The sequence below is a fragment of the Austrofundulus limnaeus genome, unplaced genomic scaffold, assembly GCF_001266775.1.
Source record: "Austrofundulus limnaeus strain Quisiro unplaced genomic scaffold, Austrofundulus_limnaeus-1.0 Scaffold1218, whole genome shotgun sequence".
Lineage (NCBI taxonomy): Eukaryota > Metazoa > Chordata > Actinopteri > Cyprinodontiformes > Rivulidae > Austrofundulus > Austrofundulus limnaeus.
In genome coordinates, this window is record NW_013953620.1 from 33,168 (window position 1) to 50,175 (window position 17,008).

General features: G+C 38.6%; 1 protein-coding gene across 1 annotated transcript in view; it reads left to right on the forward strand.

The window, feature by feature from the left end:
* LOC106534601 (transmembrane protein C15orf27) overlaps positions 1–17,008 on the forward strand; it is a 51,257-nt gene that overhangs the window by 21,550 nt on the left and 12,699 nt on the right. Inside the window, exons 4-7 of the mRNA XM_014031292.1 lie at positions 13,405–13,559; positions 14,234–14,307; positions 15,058–15,114; positions 15,606–15,744. Of these exons, the coding sequence (XP_013886746.1) occupies positions 13,405–13,559; positions 14,234–14,307; positions 15,058–15,114; positions 15,606–15,744 (425 nt within the window). The remainder of the gene's footprint in view (positions 1–13,404; positions 13,560–14,233; positions 14,308–15,057; positions 15,115–15,605; positions 15,745–17,008) is intronic.

Here is a 17,008-nt window from a genome sequence, read left to right on the forward strand (position 1 = left end):
CACACACACACACACACACACACACACACACACACACACACACACACACACACACCATCTGTCTTGCATAACTGACATCCAGAATGCAAGATCATCATCTATCATGTGTTAAGTCTCCCTCCACGAGTCCTTGACTCTCTGTCCCCATCGCTCAGTATTATGTCCATTTATCATTAAATGACAACCTCTGGCTTGTTCTGTAGCTGTAAGTTAACTGAGATCAATTCATCATTTCAGACTAAATATCCATCCCTCCACTCCCCCTGCCTGCTGACAATATACTAAGTGTTTTTAATATAAGTAACATTCTACAAGGCACAAGCCAGAAGCTGATAGTATAAGACATGTAATTTCTTTGAAGCAACGTGTATTGTTTTATCATTTAAAAAAAATCATTTGTCAGGGTCTTACACAGCTGTTAAAGAAGCAAAATTGTCTGACAAGAACATTTTAATGAACAAGATTTTTTTAAGTAAAATGTCCTTAAAACACATAATAATAATCACCGTATTAAAACCCCAACACCAAACCAGCATCTGTTATCTTGACATTTTTGTCACATAATACGATGAAAGACAGGTGCTCATGTAACTGGCTGTATTCGTGTGCGTCTGTGTGTTTGTCCGCCTGTCTCTTCACAAAATATCTTGTGATCAATGGATTTTACTGAAACTGAGATAATAATCACTGAGTGTATGTCTGAAACTGATGATGTTTTGGAGCAACCCGGTTTAAAGGGGCAATATTGTGTATTTCTCAGGTATATATTTAAATTCTATACCATAATAAAGTTTCTGTGTCACCTTTAGTTGTTATTAAAATGCTGTTTTTATGTTTAAATAGAAAATAAATTTGTCTTCTCATCACTTCTGTTTCTGAACACCTTGAAATTGAACCTCTGTCTCTTTAAAAACCTCCTTCCATTTCTGTCCCGCACATTTCAGCACATTATCACAGCCGCTTCTTTCTACAGGGCTGGCTGTTGTAGCAGACTTTGTTGTAATGATAATAAAAAATGAGCAACACTATACGATATCGGTTTTGTGAAATTGTATCTTTGGGTACATATGAACCTGACTGTTGGACCGGAAAGTATGTTTTCTAGAGAACCAGGGCGATTACAGAGATGTCTCAGCTGGTAAAATTATTTCAGTCATCCTCACAGACACACACTACTGATCGTAATAAGTTACAAATCTTAACACATAGACTAAACAAGGATGTGAACAAAATAACGTGAGTTGCTTTTCGGCTTACGTGCAGACAACAACAGTGTTTGTTTACTTAGTTGCTGCCTCTAGATTGCAGGTGTCACGGGCAGGGAGAGAGTGGGGGTGGGGGTTGCACTGTGATACGCAAGCTCAGCGCCGTTTACTTGGCATTTGAAAATACTTTTCCTCAAAGGTATTTTGAATCTGAAAAAGGCTGTACTGAGAAGTAACATTGGGAGCTCAGCAGACAGTTTCAGTTTCACTTTCAGTTTCATCAGTTGTTTGCTTTGTTGCTGCCGAGAGCCTGCAGGAGTCACAGGCGGGGGTGTGGGGAAGTGAGCTCTGTGATGAGAAAGCTCGGCTTGGAGACACATCTCAGAGGAGGAGCTGGTCCCAAAAGGCGGTTCCAGTCTCAACCGGTTGTTTTTGCTCCTCTGCCTGGCTGCCTCAGGACACTACAGGATTTCTCAAACATGCATGAATAAGACAAAGCAAGACTCTGAGCATGTTTTTGATGAGAGGATAACATTATAACATGATATAAAACTCAAAAAAGTTGATTTTACATGAAATTTCCTCTTTAAGATGTTTTTGACAGCTAAGCAATCTTTAGGAAACAAAAAGTGCTGTAATTCAGTCAGTTTTACAAATATTAAGGTAAAATTGAAAGTATCTGAGACAATACATGTGTTTAAAACTCTTACAAGACATTGGACTTTGAACTTTAAGTCTTCAAACATTTTAATTGGTGACCATTTCTTTTTGAAGGTGTTTTATGTTTTTATGTCATCATTCATTCTCCTACTTCACATCACAAACTTCACATTTCTGTAAATATTTTAAAAAATCAGTTAAATACACTCACCGGCCACTTTATTAAGTACACCTGTCCAACTGCTCGTTAACACTTAATTTCTAATCAGCCAATCACATGGCGGCACCTCAGTGCATTTAGGCATGTAGACATGGTCAAGACAATCTCCTGCAGTTCAAACCGAGCATCAGTATGGGGAAGAAAGGTGATTTGAGTGCCTTTGAACGTGGCATGGTTGTTGGTGCCAGAAGGGCTGGTCTGAGTATTTCAGAAACTGCTGATCTACTGGGATTTTCACGCACAACCATCTCTAGGGTTTACAGAGAATGGTCCGAAAAAGAAAAAACATCCAGTGAGCGGCAGTCCTGTGGGCGGAAATGCCTTGTTGATGCCAGAGGTCAGAGGAGAATGGGCAGACTGGTTCGAGCTGATAGAAAGGCAACAGTGACTCAAATAGCCACCCGTTACAACCGAGGTAGGCAGAAGAGCATCTCTGAACACACATGTCGAACTTTGAGGCAGATGGGCTTCAGCAGCAGAAGACCACACCGGGTGCCACTCCTTTCAGCTAAGAACAGGAAACTGAGGCTACAATTTGCACAAGCTCATCGAAATTGGACAAGAGAAGATTGGAAAAACGTTGCCTGGTCTGATGAGTCTTGATTTCTGCTGCGACATTCGGATGGTAAGGTCAGAATTTGGCGTCAACAACATGAAAGCATGGATCCATCCTGCCTTGTATCAACGGTTCAGGCTGGTGGTGGTGGTGTCATGGTGTGGGGAATCTTTTCTTGGCACTCTTTAGGCCCCTTGGTACCAATTGAGCATCGTTGCAACGCCACAGACTACCTGAGTATTGTGGCTGACCATGTCCATCCCTTTATGACCACAATGTACCCAACATCTGATGGCTACTTTCAGCAGGATAATGCTCCATGTCATAAAGCTGGAATCATCTCAGACTGGTTTCTTGAACATGACAATGAGTTCACTGTACTCAAATGGCCTCCACAGTCACCAGATCTCAATCCAATAGAGCATCTTTGGGATGTGGTGGAACGGGAGATTCGCATCATGGATGTGCAGCCGACAAATCTGCGGCAACTGTGTGATGCCATCATGTCAATATGGACCAAAATCTCTGAGGAATGCTTCCAGCACCTTGTTGAATCTATGCCACGAAGAATTGAGGCAGTTCTGAAGGCAAAAGGGGGTCCAACCCGTTACTAGCGTGGTGTACCTAATAAAGTGGTCGGTGAGTGTAGAATCACTAGACTTTGCAATATAAATAAGATAAATGTATTAGATGGAACTGACTGCAGTGTAAAAAGAAAATATGACTTCAGAAGAATTTTTTAAATACTGCTTTGACAAACAAAACAAATCAAAAAACAAAAATAAAACAACAAAACAAAAAAAACTATTGGATGTCACGGCGCAGGTTTTTTAATCACTACAGCGTTAATATGGAAGGATATCCCAACTATAATCAAGAGTGTATATTTTCAATTTGAGAGCAGAATGATATGTTTTTGCTTTCAAAACTTTATGTATTTGTCCTCAAAACTTAAAATGCTCGCACTCAAAACCTCTGCTCTCTTTGAAATATGCTCTGCTCTCTCTCTCAAACCTTTCCTTTCTTGCTCAGAATTTCTCCTCACCTCAAACTTTCTCTATGCACAAATCTAAACTGTGCTCTCACAGATCACTTTTCTGCTTGTGGATTTTTTCTGCGTGCTCACAGATCAGGGAGTACCATCTCCTAGCAACCGTTCCAGCCAATAGAATGAAAGTAGTTTGAAGTTTGTGAGCACAGTTTGGGTTTGTGCAGAGAGAAAGTTTGAGCGTGAGGAGAAATTCTGAGAGAGAGATGTGGTTTTGAGTGCGAGCATTTTAAGTTTTGAGAACAAATACATAAAGTTGTGAGAGCAAAAACATATTATTCTGCTCTCAAATTGAAAATATACGCTCTTGATTATAGTCGGGGTAATCCTTCCACACGTTAACAGTTTTTTTTTTACTTTGCAAAATCTGTTCACTGTCCAGCCAGCAACTGTGAGTCAAACCTGTCTCTTAGTGTGAAATCTCACCAGGATGAATATAAACACCATAAGCTGCAAAACCAGATCCAGCACGCATGCACGCACGCACACACACACACACACACCCATGGACTCCATTTGACACCAAATTAGGCCTCACTCCATTGGTTCTCTTCAGTTGGGCAATCACAGCCAAAAACAGACACATATCAAAGATGTACTATAAACACGGGCACTGGGGTGACACTCTGTTGATTTAACCCCCACTGCATCCCGGCTAGTAGTAGCACTGACTTCCACTGCTTCATGTACTGAGGGCACCAGTCTGTTTACTGAATTATAAAAGTAATACTTCATGTTACTCAACCTACTGATCATCAACTGGCGGCTCTGAGACCGGAAAGTAATAAACTGATAATGAATTATGCAAAATTCAATATAGGAGACAGTTACAGTCCATCTCAGACAGAGAAAGGGTTAATGATGATAGCAGTGCCTCAGCCAATCAGAGTCTTTCCTAATAGCACACGATAAGGAAAACTATATTAAATAAACCACTCATAAAAGCAGAAAGATTTGATAAGTGTTAAACTCAGTAATCAAAAACTCTTTGCATCTGATGCATCCAAACACCATAAACACAGAGACTATATGAATACAACTGGTTTAACGGAACACAGACTGACAAAAAGCATCTTAATTATGTATACATTAATGTTTACTATGAACAAAAACACACCTGTGCCTGTAAAAATACATACATAAAGATACATACAGAATACAGAAGTTTATTCAGAGTTGTATCTGTGAAGGCAAATGTTCTGCTAATAACAAGGATGAAAACTGGTAATTGCTGAAGTGCATGGTTACAAATTGACAACTGTTGGATGATGCCAGATCTATTGCATCCATATGTCCCACAGCAATCTCTTAGGTCAGCAGATCCATTGCTTTTAACTGTTCCTTGCTCACAACTCAAACTCAGAGGCGATAAATCCTTCTCTGTTGCAGGTCTAAAGTTGTGGAATGACCTGCCACTAAATGTCAGGCAGTCCCCCTCTCTCTCAGTTTTTAAGTCTCATTTAAAAACACATTATTATTATTCCCTGGACTTAGATGATTTTGAGTGAGTTAGTTCTCAACCTCACTGAGCATTTCTACTATTTCTGGTGCTCACAGTTGTTTTTTTCACATTCTTTAATTTTTGTTGATCTATTTATCTTAATTGTTCTCTATGTATCTATTGTATTGTACAGTTAGTCTTATGGTCTGGTCTGGTCTGGTCTGGTCTGGTAATGCCAGCCACAAAAGGCAAGGAGGGGGCACAATTTCGCAGAGATATTCGAGTTATATCTGCATTCATCTTTGGAATGTACAAAGAGAAAGCTGGAGTATGTTTCACAGAGTGACCGATTGCTAAACTCACCTTTGGGGGAAATGGGGCAGAGGAAATGAAATTCTTCACAAGGACGAGTGGAGTGATGAAGGGAAGCTGAAAGGAGCCAAGACAGCAATCCACAGCTATCAAAATGAAAATGTACGTGGGAGAGGAATCCTTTGACTGCTCTGCTGACTCCACCTGGGAAAGTGGATTGCCCAGCCCCCCTTCCAGTTAGCATTAGCTGGCTCATTGGCTTCTGCGATAGTGGAAGGAGCGCAGTGAAAGAGAGCGCTGCTCTGTAAATGTTTAGGCATAGTTTTGTGGCAATGTTCAGCGTTAACGACTGCACTCCTGAAAGTGAGAACGTCATGATCACAGGGAAGGTGTTTCATCAGCGTGGTGACGGTCCATTGGGTGATGGGTGGAAGTTATTTTCACTGGTAGTTTGGGGAATGTGTTGCTGTCAGCAAAAGTTTTCTCATGTACTCATACCAAAGGAAGAAAATAAAAGTGGTGGAAATAAAAAATATGCAAATTCTACTGAAATGGTTTCTACTGAATGTGGAGTGTTTTTAACTGTACTACGGGACAAATCAGTTTTGTTGATTAGTCCCCTGCAATGGAAACTCAAAGAGGAACTGCAGCAGTTCTTCATCATCGCCAGCATGTTCCTCTGCAGGAAGCGAGCAGAGGAGATTAATCAAAAAGAAATACCTCCGCTGTCACTGCGTGACGAAGCACCTGCTGTCAGCTGTGTTTGCATATCATCGCCTGTTACATGTTGAAGGTGGAACTGACCTTAACGTTGTCTCGGGGATGGTGTGCTGCCCTCAACACACGTAATGGCAAAGGATTCACGCACGCAAAACCCGTCAATCTTGCACTCCCTTTGTCTCTCCCCTCTCCACACGTACAGTATATATCTTTATGCATGAACAGAAAACAGCACGTAGAGTATTTATACACAGGCAGGAAATAAGGCCAGGCCTGAAAAGATTTCTCACTGCGCTGCATAGTGCTTGTTATCTAATCCTCTGTAATCATGGTTCACTTCATATTCCAGTTTATTCTGGACTGTCACACCTCATTAGGAACAATGACACTCCTTTTACTGATGATTCTACATATTTTAGGAAAAGAAATTTAACATTTTTATTTTTCACCACTTATTTTCCTTTTTTTTCCCCCAATTCTAATTCTACTGTTATTTCATCCATTTTTTTCTGGCTTCTTTACCGACTAGCTGTCCCATCTTTCTATACAAAGCCTGTCTTTCCATGCTGAATACCAATCAGCACTGTAACTAAATGCCAAAAAAAAAGCAACCATCATCTTCTAATCAGGCTTTACAGACTCGTCGGCACATCTCACCAACCAGAGCGACAAGAAGCGCCTTCACAAGGCTCCAGTAAACCTCAGATTCATGTTTCTGTGTTGAGGGTGATGGAAGGTGGACAGGTTGGAGTTTTCCAGCTCCGGTTTAGTGTGTTGCCTAACAGGCTGTTCCTTTCAGGAGCGAGGTGGGCGACATTGTGGGAGGTGGTTGTTTTAGCTAGCATCAGGGGGCAGCTGCAGTGTTAGCAGTTTTGGCACCATGGTAAGTGGAGTGTAGTTATTATTAGAGCTGAGCCCATCCATCTTCTTGTCTAGGAAAAAAAAATGGCTGGGAGGACCAAGGTGGCGTGGGCTTGTGTTCAGCACTTTCATGGATGCCCACTTTCCTTGTAGTCATCAAGCTTGTTTGTTCGTTCCCCTCACTGCTTTCATAGACACTGTACTGTATATTTATGTTTTGGGTTTTTTGTGTGTTTGTGCGTTCCTTGCATGAAAAGTATGACTTAAAAACAGCCTGCGTAAGCACTGTGACTCTAAAGATACTTTAAAGATATTTAAAAATCTAATAAATCACGTAAAAAGAAATAATACTATCTTAGGAAATACATAACTAACTGGGATTAATGTCAGAGAAAACCGAGGCATGGATTCAGAAGAAAGTTTAAAATGAAAAATAAAAAAATAAAAAAATACAGTAACTTAAGTTGCCAGACTGGCTCAGCAGACAACCTCCTACCCCGGATCGTAATTACAAGTGAGCACCTGAGCATTGCGATGATGTCACTTCCCATCACAGTGATGGCTGCCAGACGCTGAGACAGAAGCATATGTTGTTGATGCGACTGGTCCAAATGTGCAAGGAGTCTGTGGTGAGGTACCAACACCAGATGGTTTAGCTAAATCTGTAGTAAGCAGGAGGAAAAAACAAGTGCTCCTGCCCTTTGCCACCCACCGGCTTTATGCCAAAGGGCCAAATCTTCTATTTTGGAAAGAACCAATTACTTGTTCTGTGGCTGATCTTTTATAATAATAACTGCAATTTGACTGAAAACTGAGAAATTGAGTTCTGTCAGCATTTATTGCGCCATTGCGTTGCCCTTATTTACTTTTGTTTGAGAAAAGAGCAAAAGCAAGAAGTTGTGATTTTTTAAAAAAGCAATCCTATTTCCAAAACTTTTATCTGCTTGATTTGTTCTGATTTAATTAGAGAGCCAGAACTTGTTCGAAGCAGTTCTCAACATCTAAAACCAAGACAAATTGACCTGGCAAAATCATCACTAGAGACATTTTTCATGCTTGATTGATGAAGTCATTCATTCAGCAGGTAATTTTCTCTGATAATCAGTTTTCTGATAATTGCTGAACAGATATTTGCAGTAATGAACAATAGTATTGATCTCTCAAGTTAATTACACAAGTGCTTCTATATAAAAAAACTAAATACACTCTATTCTATTTCTTGCCTTGAAAAACACCACGCTCAGCCTGATTAATCTTTTCTCTTTATGAAGCATATTTTTTTCTATTTTGTTCTTTTTTTTCTTCCAATTTACCCTAAAATCCAGTTGAATGTTTGTTAAACTTTGTACTGATTAAGGCTCGCTTTGATTGACTGTTCATGTATCAGTGTGAACATAAAGTAAACACAGACTCCAGAATAATCTCAGTGCAGACACATATACTGACCTTCCTGTCTGCTTACAACTCACAGCTGAGTCTTTAACGCTCCCCAAAGGACTGTAGAGAAAAGCTGTAGCTTTTATTTCCACATGGACCTGCTGCTCACAGTGATTTAAGGTTTCATTTAATCAAAAAAATAAAAATAAAAATAATAAATGAATAAAAAATATCTGATAGAACACTCATGCCTTTTGGTCATTCATACCTACACACCATGAGTCTTTAAATACTGTCTTTTTATTGGTAAGCTACATTGTTTAAGTCTTTATCTCTGCAAGACTTAAACTTTTTTTTAATAATACATTCAAAGCATCATGTATCACAACAAGACTGTTGTTGCCCGAACAAAATGTTAATCCAAACTAATTTCACAAGAAGATCAAAGCATTAGTTTTCCTTTTTCAAAGCTGTGTTGGGATATGAATTGTTCCACTCACTGGCATTATTTTTTTATTTCATTTTCAAGAAAAATAAAACAAAATAAAACATTTAGATCATCACACTTAACGTCTGCGGTCACATTAGAGCTTCTATTTCCAGGAACAGTTGTCATCACCCCTTTTAAAGCCCCTCAGGTGATTGGCCAATAATAGAACAAGTCAAAGCAAGAAATCTTCAGTTGAATTTAGAAAAAAATGTGAAACAAAAACAGTCAGATCTGGAAAACTCTTACAGCCAGTTTCACTGACCATAGAGTAAAACAGTTTTTCCAGGGTCTGAATTTGGTTTGTTGTGGGGACTCATAGAAGGCCATGTTTTGTTGAACCAACTAAAATACAAAAGAAACAGGCCCATTTGCAGCTTAATGCAACTAAGAAAAAAACTTCCTTCCTTAGTTCCTTCATTGCTTATTTTCTTAGTTCCTTCCTTCCTTTCTTCCAACCACTTTGTTTGTTTGTGTTACCCAGCTACCCATGAACAAAAGTCATCAAGTTTAACACAACCTTACTAGTTTTTTTTTGACTACTGTGAGTCTTTATGTGAAATACTTGGCGGACATTTCAGATTATTAATATTTTCAACTTAACTTCTGGATGTCCATATTTTTGTTTATTTTTTAAAAATTCTTAACACATTTGGTGTTTAAACTGTGACAAGAAAGAGAATTTTACATAAAATTACGATGTTATGATGACAGCATAAGAAAAATATCATGTGTATTTACTGACATGAAAATAATACACAGTTTTTGATTACTAAAAATAGACCTGTGTTTTAACAGTAGGAATCTAACAAAGGTTGAATCACTGTTGAAATCAATTCTGGCTCCAGTGAAGTGGAGTATTTTATCTGATAAGACCATCCGGTGCTGGCAGTGTTACAGTCCCATCATTTGGTGGCTCGGTTTGTTTTTCAGGGTTAGCTCATTTTTTTTATTTGATTTATTTATTTAAAAGGTGACAGTGCAATTTAGTAAAACACACGACAATTCATGGGTTAAAAAAATCCAGAATTAGCTAAAAGGCAATTTTTTATCTGTCATCCCCCGGCATGATGTTTTAAAAGCAAAATGCTTTTGATGTGATGGTATTAATCAGTTTGCCTGTTTTAATCTGCCTCCTGTTTCTCTGTCCAGCTACACTTTGTCTCACCAACAGGAAACAAAGACACTATCAAAATGCATCGAATCAAGACCTTGAAAGTGCAGAATGTAAAAAAGAAAAATAGTTATCATTCATGTTAGATTTGAGAAACTACCAAGAGCAAACTGATTACCATGACATTTACACTAAACCTTTCTGATACCGAGGAAACTGTGCTGGTTTAAAAAAAACCTCATTGTCTGAGCCGTGACCTTGTCCGCTGATGCTCTTTTCTTTTCAGGTGACTTGAGCCAGGTGGTTCTGTCAGAATATCAGGGCAGATCGGGTCCGAAAAACAACATTTGCTTCTATGTTTTGCTTTAATAAGACTCATTAATAAACTGGATGTGTCACCAGCAGCACCCGACTGTGTCCTCTCAGGGCTGGGCTGGCTTTGGCATGACACAAAGTCAGGACACGCACAGTCAGCATATATTTCATACCTATCAATGCTGAGTTTTTTACACTGCCTGCAAACTCACATTCTGTGTTCCTGTGAGTGTGTGTTTGTATTGTTGATGCATTGGCTTGTGCAGCTTGTTAAATTAAATAACTGTGGGCTATTGGTAGCTCAAGTTTATTGCCTTGTTTACTCATTTTAAAATCCTCAGATGTGAACAGATTAGAGGAGTGGAGCAGGGGCGGTTCTAGGGGCGGGGTCACATGGGCATTGCCCCCCCAGCTGAACTCTGGTTGGCCCCCTGAATTGCCCCTGTCCTGTCACTCATCTGTCCTTTACCTGGGGGTGATGATGGTGGATGCAGTTCCTTGTTCAAACACCAGTTGTGCTAATGAGTCAAATAGTAAAGTCCAGAATGAATCAAGCTGACAGAATTCTTCTCTTCTTAAAATGTGAACAATCCTGCAAAAAAGTCTTTCAACTGAGAAATGATGGCTGGATTTTCTCACATATTGTGTTTGAAAATATTTTATCTATGTACAGTAAAATATATGAAAAACTGGTGAGGAGAATTTACTGTGCAAGCTTTTTGGTACCACTTTACAACAAGGCTCCCCTTATAGATGGCTTATAAAGAGTTTATAGATAGGTTATTAATTCATTTGTAAAGTTTACACTTCATAAATCATTAATAAATGAAACTGGACAATTTTGTCTCTTTCCCGTCCTTAATTATTGCATAATAAACACTTATTATTATTTTTAAAGTGTTTACAGATTGATTAATAACCTATCTATAAACTCTTTAAAAGCCATCTATAAGGGGGGCCTTATTGTAAAGTGGTACATTTTTGAAAAAAATTACATTACATTACAAGTGTTTGAAGTGTAAAATGTATTCACTGGGAATTTGTGTGAAAGGATGTTGAACAAAGACTTGGCATCTCTGTGAATATTGTGGCCCCTTGATGGCCCCTTACTCAGAAAAATCCCAGATCCGCCACTGGAGTGGAGAAAATAGCAGAAAAATTGAAACACAGAATATTAAATACATGACACTAATGAGTGTTTTTTTTCTTCTTTTTCCTACACTATAATCTTTAAAAAAAATCACAGTTTACCATTCTTGGCTAATTAGTATTAGCAACACAAGTTTCATTGGCACATATACTTTAAACAATTCTGTTTCAGTCTTTCCCTGTTGGATCAAAATTCTATCAGTGTTCAAACAAAACTCTTTTGAACTAAAACATTGAGATTTCCCAAACTCCAAACTGCAGCCACAAGCACAGCAACTAAATGTATAAATAAGACCAAAAACAAATGTGTTTACTATTCTACAAGTTGTTCTGTTCTGGCATGTCGGCTGGTACATGTAATGGCACAATACCTGACATCCGTAGAGTCTTGCCAAAGTACTGGTGAAGCAGATTCTCCACCATCTGGAGCTGGAACACTTCTCGTGCCGCCCCAGTCAAAGCCAAGGAGATGATTGCTGTCAGCGTGGCCATGGCTTTATTAGATTAGACACACATTGTTTACAGAGCTGGGGCTTTACATGTGCCATGAACACATCAGGGACACCAATGAGAGGGTGAAGTGATCGCTTGACATCAGGTATAGACTTCCTACATGAATGTGTTACTGGTGGAAAGGATTTTGAGAAGTAGACCTTAATGTTGTATTTAGTTTCATTTTTACAGGTTCTGTCGCTCTGTGCTCATCAGACTGTTTAGAAATATTTAGAAAACATCACCTTCTCTACTGTTACAGCCTTGTATTGATTACAGTTAATTCTCTATGTAATATATGTTTATATGAAAGGTTTGAGACAAAGCTTCAGTTGACTTTCCGTGCACCAAACTGGATTTATTTACAGAGCTGCAGTTAAAAAAAGATTAAACAGATGATTTTAATTCATACAAACTCAGACATGAGGCATGTAAATCCAGCACTTTAAAATCAACAAAAACAACGAGCTGTATTTAAGGTTTTAATCATCGATAAAATCTTCACATTTTTTCTTGCGTGCAGTGGAAGCGGTGAAAACAAAGTCATTTTTGCCACCATTGTTGCTCAAGTCAGCACCATGCCAAGGAATGAAGACATGATCAGAGGAGGGCAGGCTCTGCCAAAGTCTGCCTCCTCTACACCACAGCATGGGGAGATAGGAAATGCAGTGGGCAGGGCCAACTTTCCATTCCAGCTGGAAAGCTGGAAAAAAGGCCTTGTTTTCCTCAGCTCGGGCTGTCAGCCCTCATAGAAGCTGATCCGTTTGATTATTGTACTTTTTAAAGCAAATCAGACATGTTATCAATTGGAATACTGTGCCTATCAGGAATAAATCAGTTTCTTAAAAGTCATTAAATGTTCAAAGTTTGATTTTTTTTTAATAAAAAGCTTTTCAATGGCTTTTATTTTGAACAAACTGTGACTCATGTTTTGTTCAATGAAAGGATGACCGACTCAGTTTTTTCTGCACAGCTCGCACTAATCTTCTCTCTCATGTGCGGTGTTTGTTAATGGTGAAACCCTTCCTGCTCGGCAACATCGTCTACAGTGACTCCCTTCACCGCCACATAAAAAGGGGTCCATCATTATTCTGCTCGCGCCGCTGATGGTCAAACCACCGGTTCACAGAGCCTCAGTGTCCCTCTTTCTGTCAAAGCAGCCTCTGATCACTGCTTGCCCTGACGTCTTCAAACCATGGATCTAAATCCACATCATCTTTATGAAGCGTAAACGTACACCCTCTCATGGTCAAATGTGGGATTTCATATATGAACTCTGAGATAGCAGCATGTCACTGTGCAATCTTAATGTACTAAGATTCTTTAAAGTTATAAAATTGCATGCAAATCAGTTTTGCATTAAGGACTAAATGAAATGCTTTTTAATATCTAAAAGAATGTTAATGAATATTCTGAACGCTGTTAAAACTCTCACCATCCTCTGCAGATCTAACTGGCTGAAGCCGTGCTGTGGCCGTCGTGTGGCCCTGTGGCAGGTCTGTCTGCTCAGTGCTGGCTTCAACTGTGTCCTGGTGGCCTGCGTCATCCTGGTGGTGCTTTTTCTAACTTTGGAGCTTCTCATAGACACCAAACTATTACAATGTAAGCACCCTGGTTTTGTTTCTCCCATTGAGAGATTTGCAGACTATGCATGCCCCCCCATCTTACCAAGTTTTAAAACCTTATATCCAGCCAAAAAGTTTTTTTGATCTTGTTTTGAGACTGATTCACTAAACAAGAACTGATTGTGTAAGAATCTTGCTTTCAGAATGTGTAAGATTATTTGTCTTTTTAGCCTGAAAATTTGACTCAGATGAAGTCAAATTATCTGCCAGTGGAGTAAGAAAAAATTACTTGGTAAGACTTCTTGAAATAAGAAAAAATTGGGTCAAATCAAGTATTTCAAGAATCTTAACAAGTAAAATTTTCTTACTCCATTGGCAGAAATTTTTGACTTAATTTAAGTAAAATTTTCAGACTAACAAGACAAATAATCTTACACATTCTGAAAACAAGATGATTATTCTTACACAATCAGTTCTTGTTTAGTAAATCAGTCTCAAAACAAGATCAAAAAGACTTTTTGGCTGATATGAGATTTTAAAATTTGGTTAGGTGGACATTTTTTGCAGTGTACCCTCATGTTCTTAAAACACACATTCAGCAGCAGCTCTACTGAACCAGCGATGAATTAAAAACAGTGTTTTTGAGGCTTCACAGCAGTTCTCACTGTTTAACAGCATCATTATTTTTTCTCCTCTGTCCTAAACCAACAGTTTCCAATGCTTTCCAATTTGCCAGCATTATCCACTGGATTAGTCTTATCATCCTGTCACTCTTTTTTTCTGAGGTAAGACTCTCTTACACCTTTTCTCCATGTGCTTCAACGATGTGTGTTTTAACTCCTCTTTATTTTTTGTATATCGAGTCCAAAATGTTTCAGCTTTTCCAAAAACGTTCCCCCCCAAAGACTAAATACAAGTTAAGTTCACTGTGAGAATCAAAAGGCAATCAGTTTCCTTTGTATCTAATAAATGTCCATAGTTTTATTGTAACCGAGTTCACAAGAGCAGTCCATGTTTACTGTGAACAAAGACTGTTAAATATAAAATACATAGTTCATCCTAATATTTTTGTTCTCTATCTGATAAAATACAGTAGTTTTGTTGTTGTGAGAGCTCATCTGACTGCTTATTGACATTTAGAAGCAATATTGTCCAGATTTGAACTCTCAACATGAATGTTTTGATTGATTTGATTTTAACTTTTGTTTAAGGACTGAAAGAAGAGATTGGTCTTTATAAAACGTTAAAAGAAAAAGTCAGCATCCAGGATTGTATTGGGCAAAATTTGGGTTTAGAGAAGATATGGATGTTGAAAAGATTTGATTTAGACTGCCATTAAATGAGGTTAAATGTTTAATTTAGCTTTAGATTTTTTTCCGAAAATCTAGGAAATAAAGAAAATTAAAGAAAGAAAATTTATTTTTTAAAACACAGATTGTTGGATGTGATGACAGTTCAAAAGTACTTTAAACGTATGTTAACATACTCCATTTACTTCTTTTTTAAGTTTTCCTTCATCACTTTTTCTCTTTCAGACTGTCTTCAGAATTATAGTGCTTGGGATCTGGGATTACATAGAAAACAAAGTAGAGGTTTGTAATCTCACACTCAAAAATACAGGATCTTTTCCATCCACTTATTTCCATGTGATTTGACTAACTGACTGGATAAACCTACGTAACAAACAAACTTTTAACTTATATGTAAACATTTTCTTCTAATCTTTAAGAAAAACTGTTTAACATTTGGAGTCACCTCTATTTAAGATGGCTGCTAAAGCTAATCAACCTTAACAAACACAAAAATGGCTAAATTTATATTTATTAACAGAGGTATTTAAAGTACTTAAAAATAAATAATTAAATAAAAGAAAAATACCCATTTACACATTTTCTTTTAAAGAAAATATGAAAAGTGCTTCATATTTACTCAACTAGACTTCACATTTACAAATAAGCATCACATCACATTATGGTTTGGTCGAGCTTGAGGTTTTTGTCTGGGTTGTTCAGTGGAGTTGTTGGTTCACAGAAGAAGTAGCGTTTGAATAAAAATGTAGCATTTTTGTGTTTGACTTCCGCAGGTGTTTGACGGTGCTGTTATCGTGCTCTCTCTGGCCCCAATGGTGGCCTCAACAGTGGCCAACGGGCCCAGCAGCCCCTGGGACGCCATCAGCCTCATCATCACTCTACGCATTTGGAGGGTGAAGAGAATCATTGATGGTAGGGAAGGAAAAAAACAAACAAACATCTGTTGTCCATCAAAATCATAAAGCACACTTACCTTGCTCTTAGCTGCGCTTGAAAATGGCTAGCCTGGTAAAAACCAGACCCTGTCCTTCACTTTGCTTCATACAAGGGTCTGGACTTAGATAGAGAAGCGATTCTTGCACGAGGCGTGGCCTCTGCTGAAGCGTATATGTTGCCGCTGTAATGGAGGCTAAGAAGCTAACTGGAAATCGCGTGTGCTGTAAACAACCCTACTGAGAAGAGAAATATACCGAGCCAAATGAGACGACTGTAAATGAGAGCTGCTGCTTTGTCAGACAAATTAAATTTAATTTGGAAGCCTGGACTGGCTTCATTTACTTCCTCCACTGCCATATGCTAAACTAACTAGCAGACACCGCGCAGAAAACCGACGTCGTTCAAAACTCCGCCTTCTGTTCTCTGATTGGCCCAGGTAAAATAAACTACAAGCAGACACTGCGCAGAACATCGATRTCATTCAAAACTCCGCCTTCTGTTCTCTGATTGGCCCAGGTAAAATAAACTACAAGCAGACACTGCACAGAAAATCAACGTTCTGTTCTCTGATTGGCAAGGGCCAGGCTAGAAAACAGCTACATGCACACATTCTTCTGATGGTCTCACAAATTATTTACAATTCAGAGCAATCCAGCTATCGATCATCCTTCAGAGTAAATTCCTGCCTATCGGAGACTCTAACTCTTGTTGACTGTAATGACACGGTTAAGTAGATTCAAAGAAACATAATGAATGTAAAGGATTTCTGTCCTTATGCTAATGGGGGCTGGTTCGATATCTGTTCAGAGGTCACCCTCATGATGCCGTCTGACTGCAAACAGGATCAGCTGCACACAAAACACACAGTTTGTTCATCTCCAGCTTCAGGATACATGGCAAACATGATGTTCCCTTCAGATGTCCTTAATTGTTTTTACTGCACCATGAACATCTTTATTATCTTATAGGTAAAGTCTATTTGTTATTACATCTGGATGGCTTAAACATTATTATCAGTCAAATGCAAAGGCTGGGCTGAAGTTTTTTGCTTGTGTCTGAGTGAGTGTGTGTTCATTGGTCTGTCTGTTAGGAAAATATCTCATCAAATACTTGATGGATTAATGAAACTTTAAGAAAATAATTATTAGATGTTCATCTACAACTGATTAACATTTAGAGTCACTTCTACACTCACCGGCCACTTTATTAGGTACACCACGCTAGTAACGGGTTGGACCCC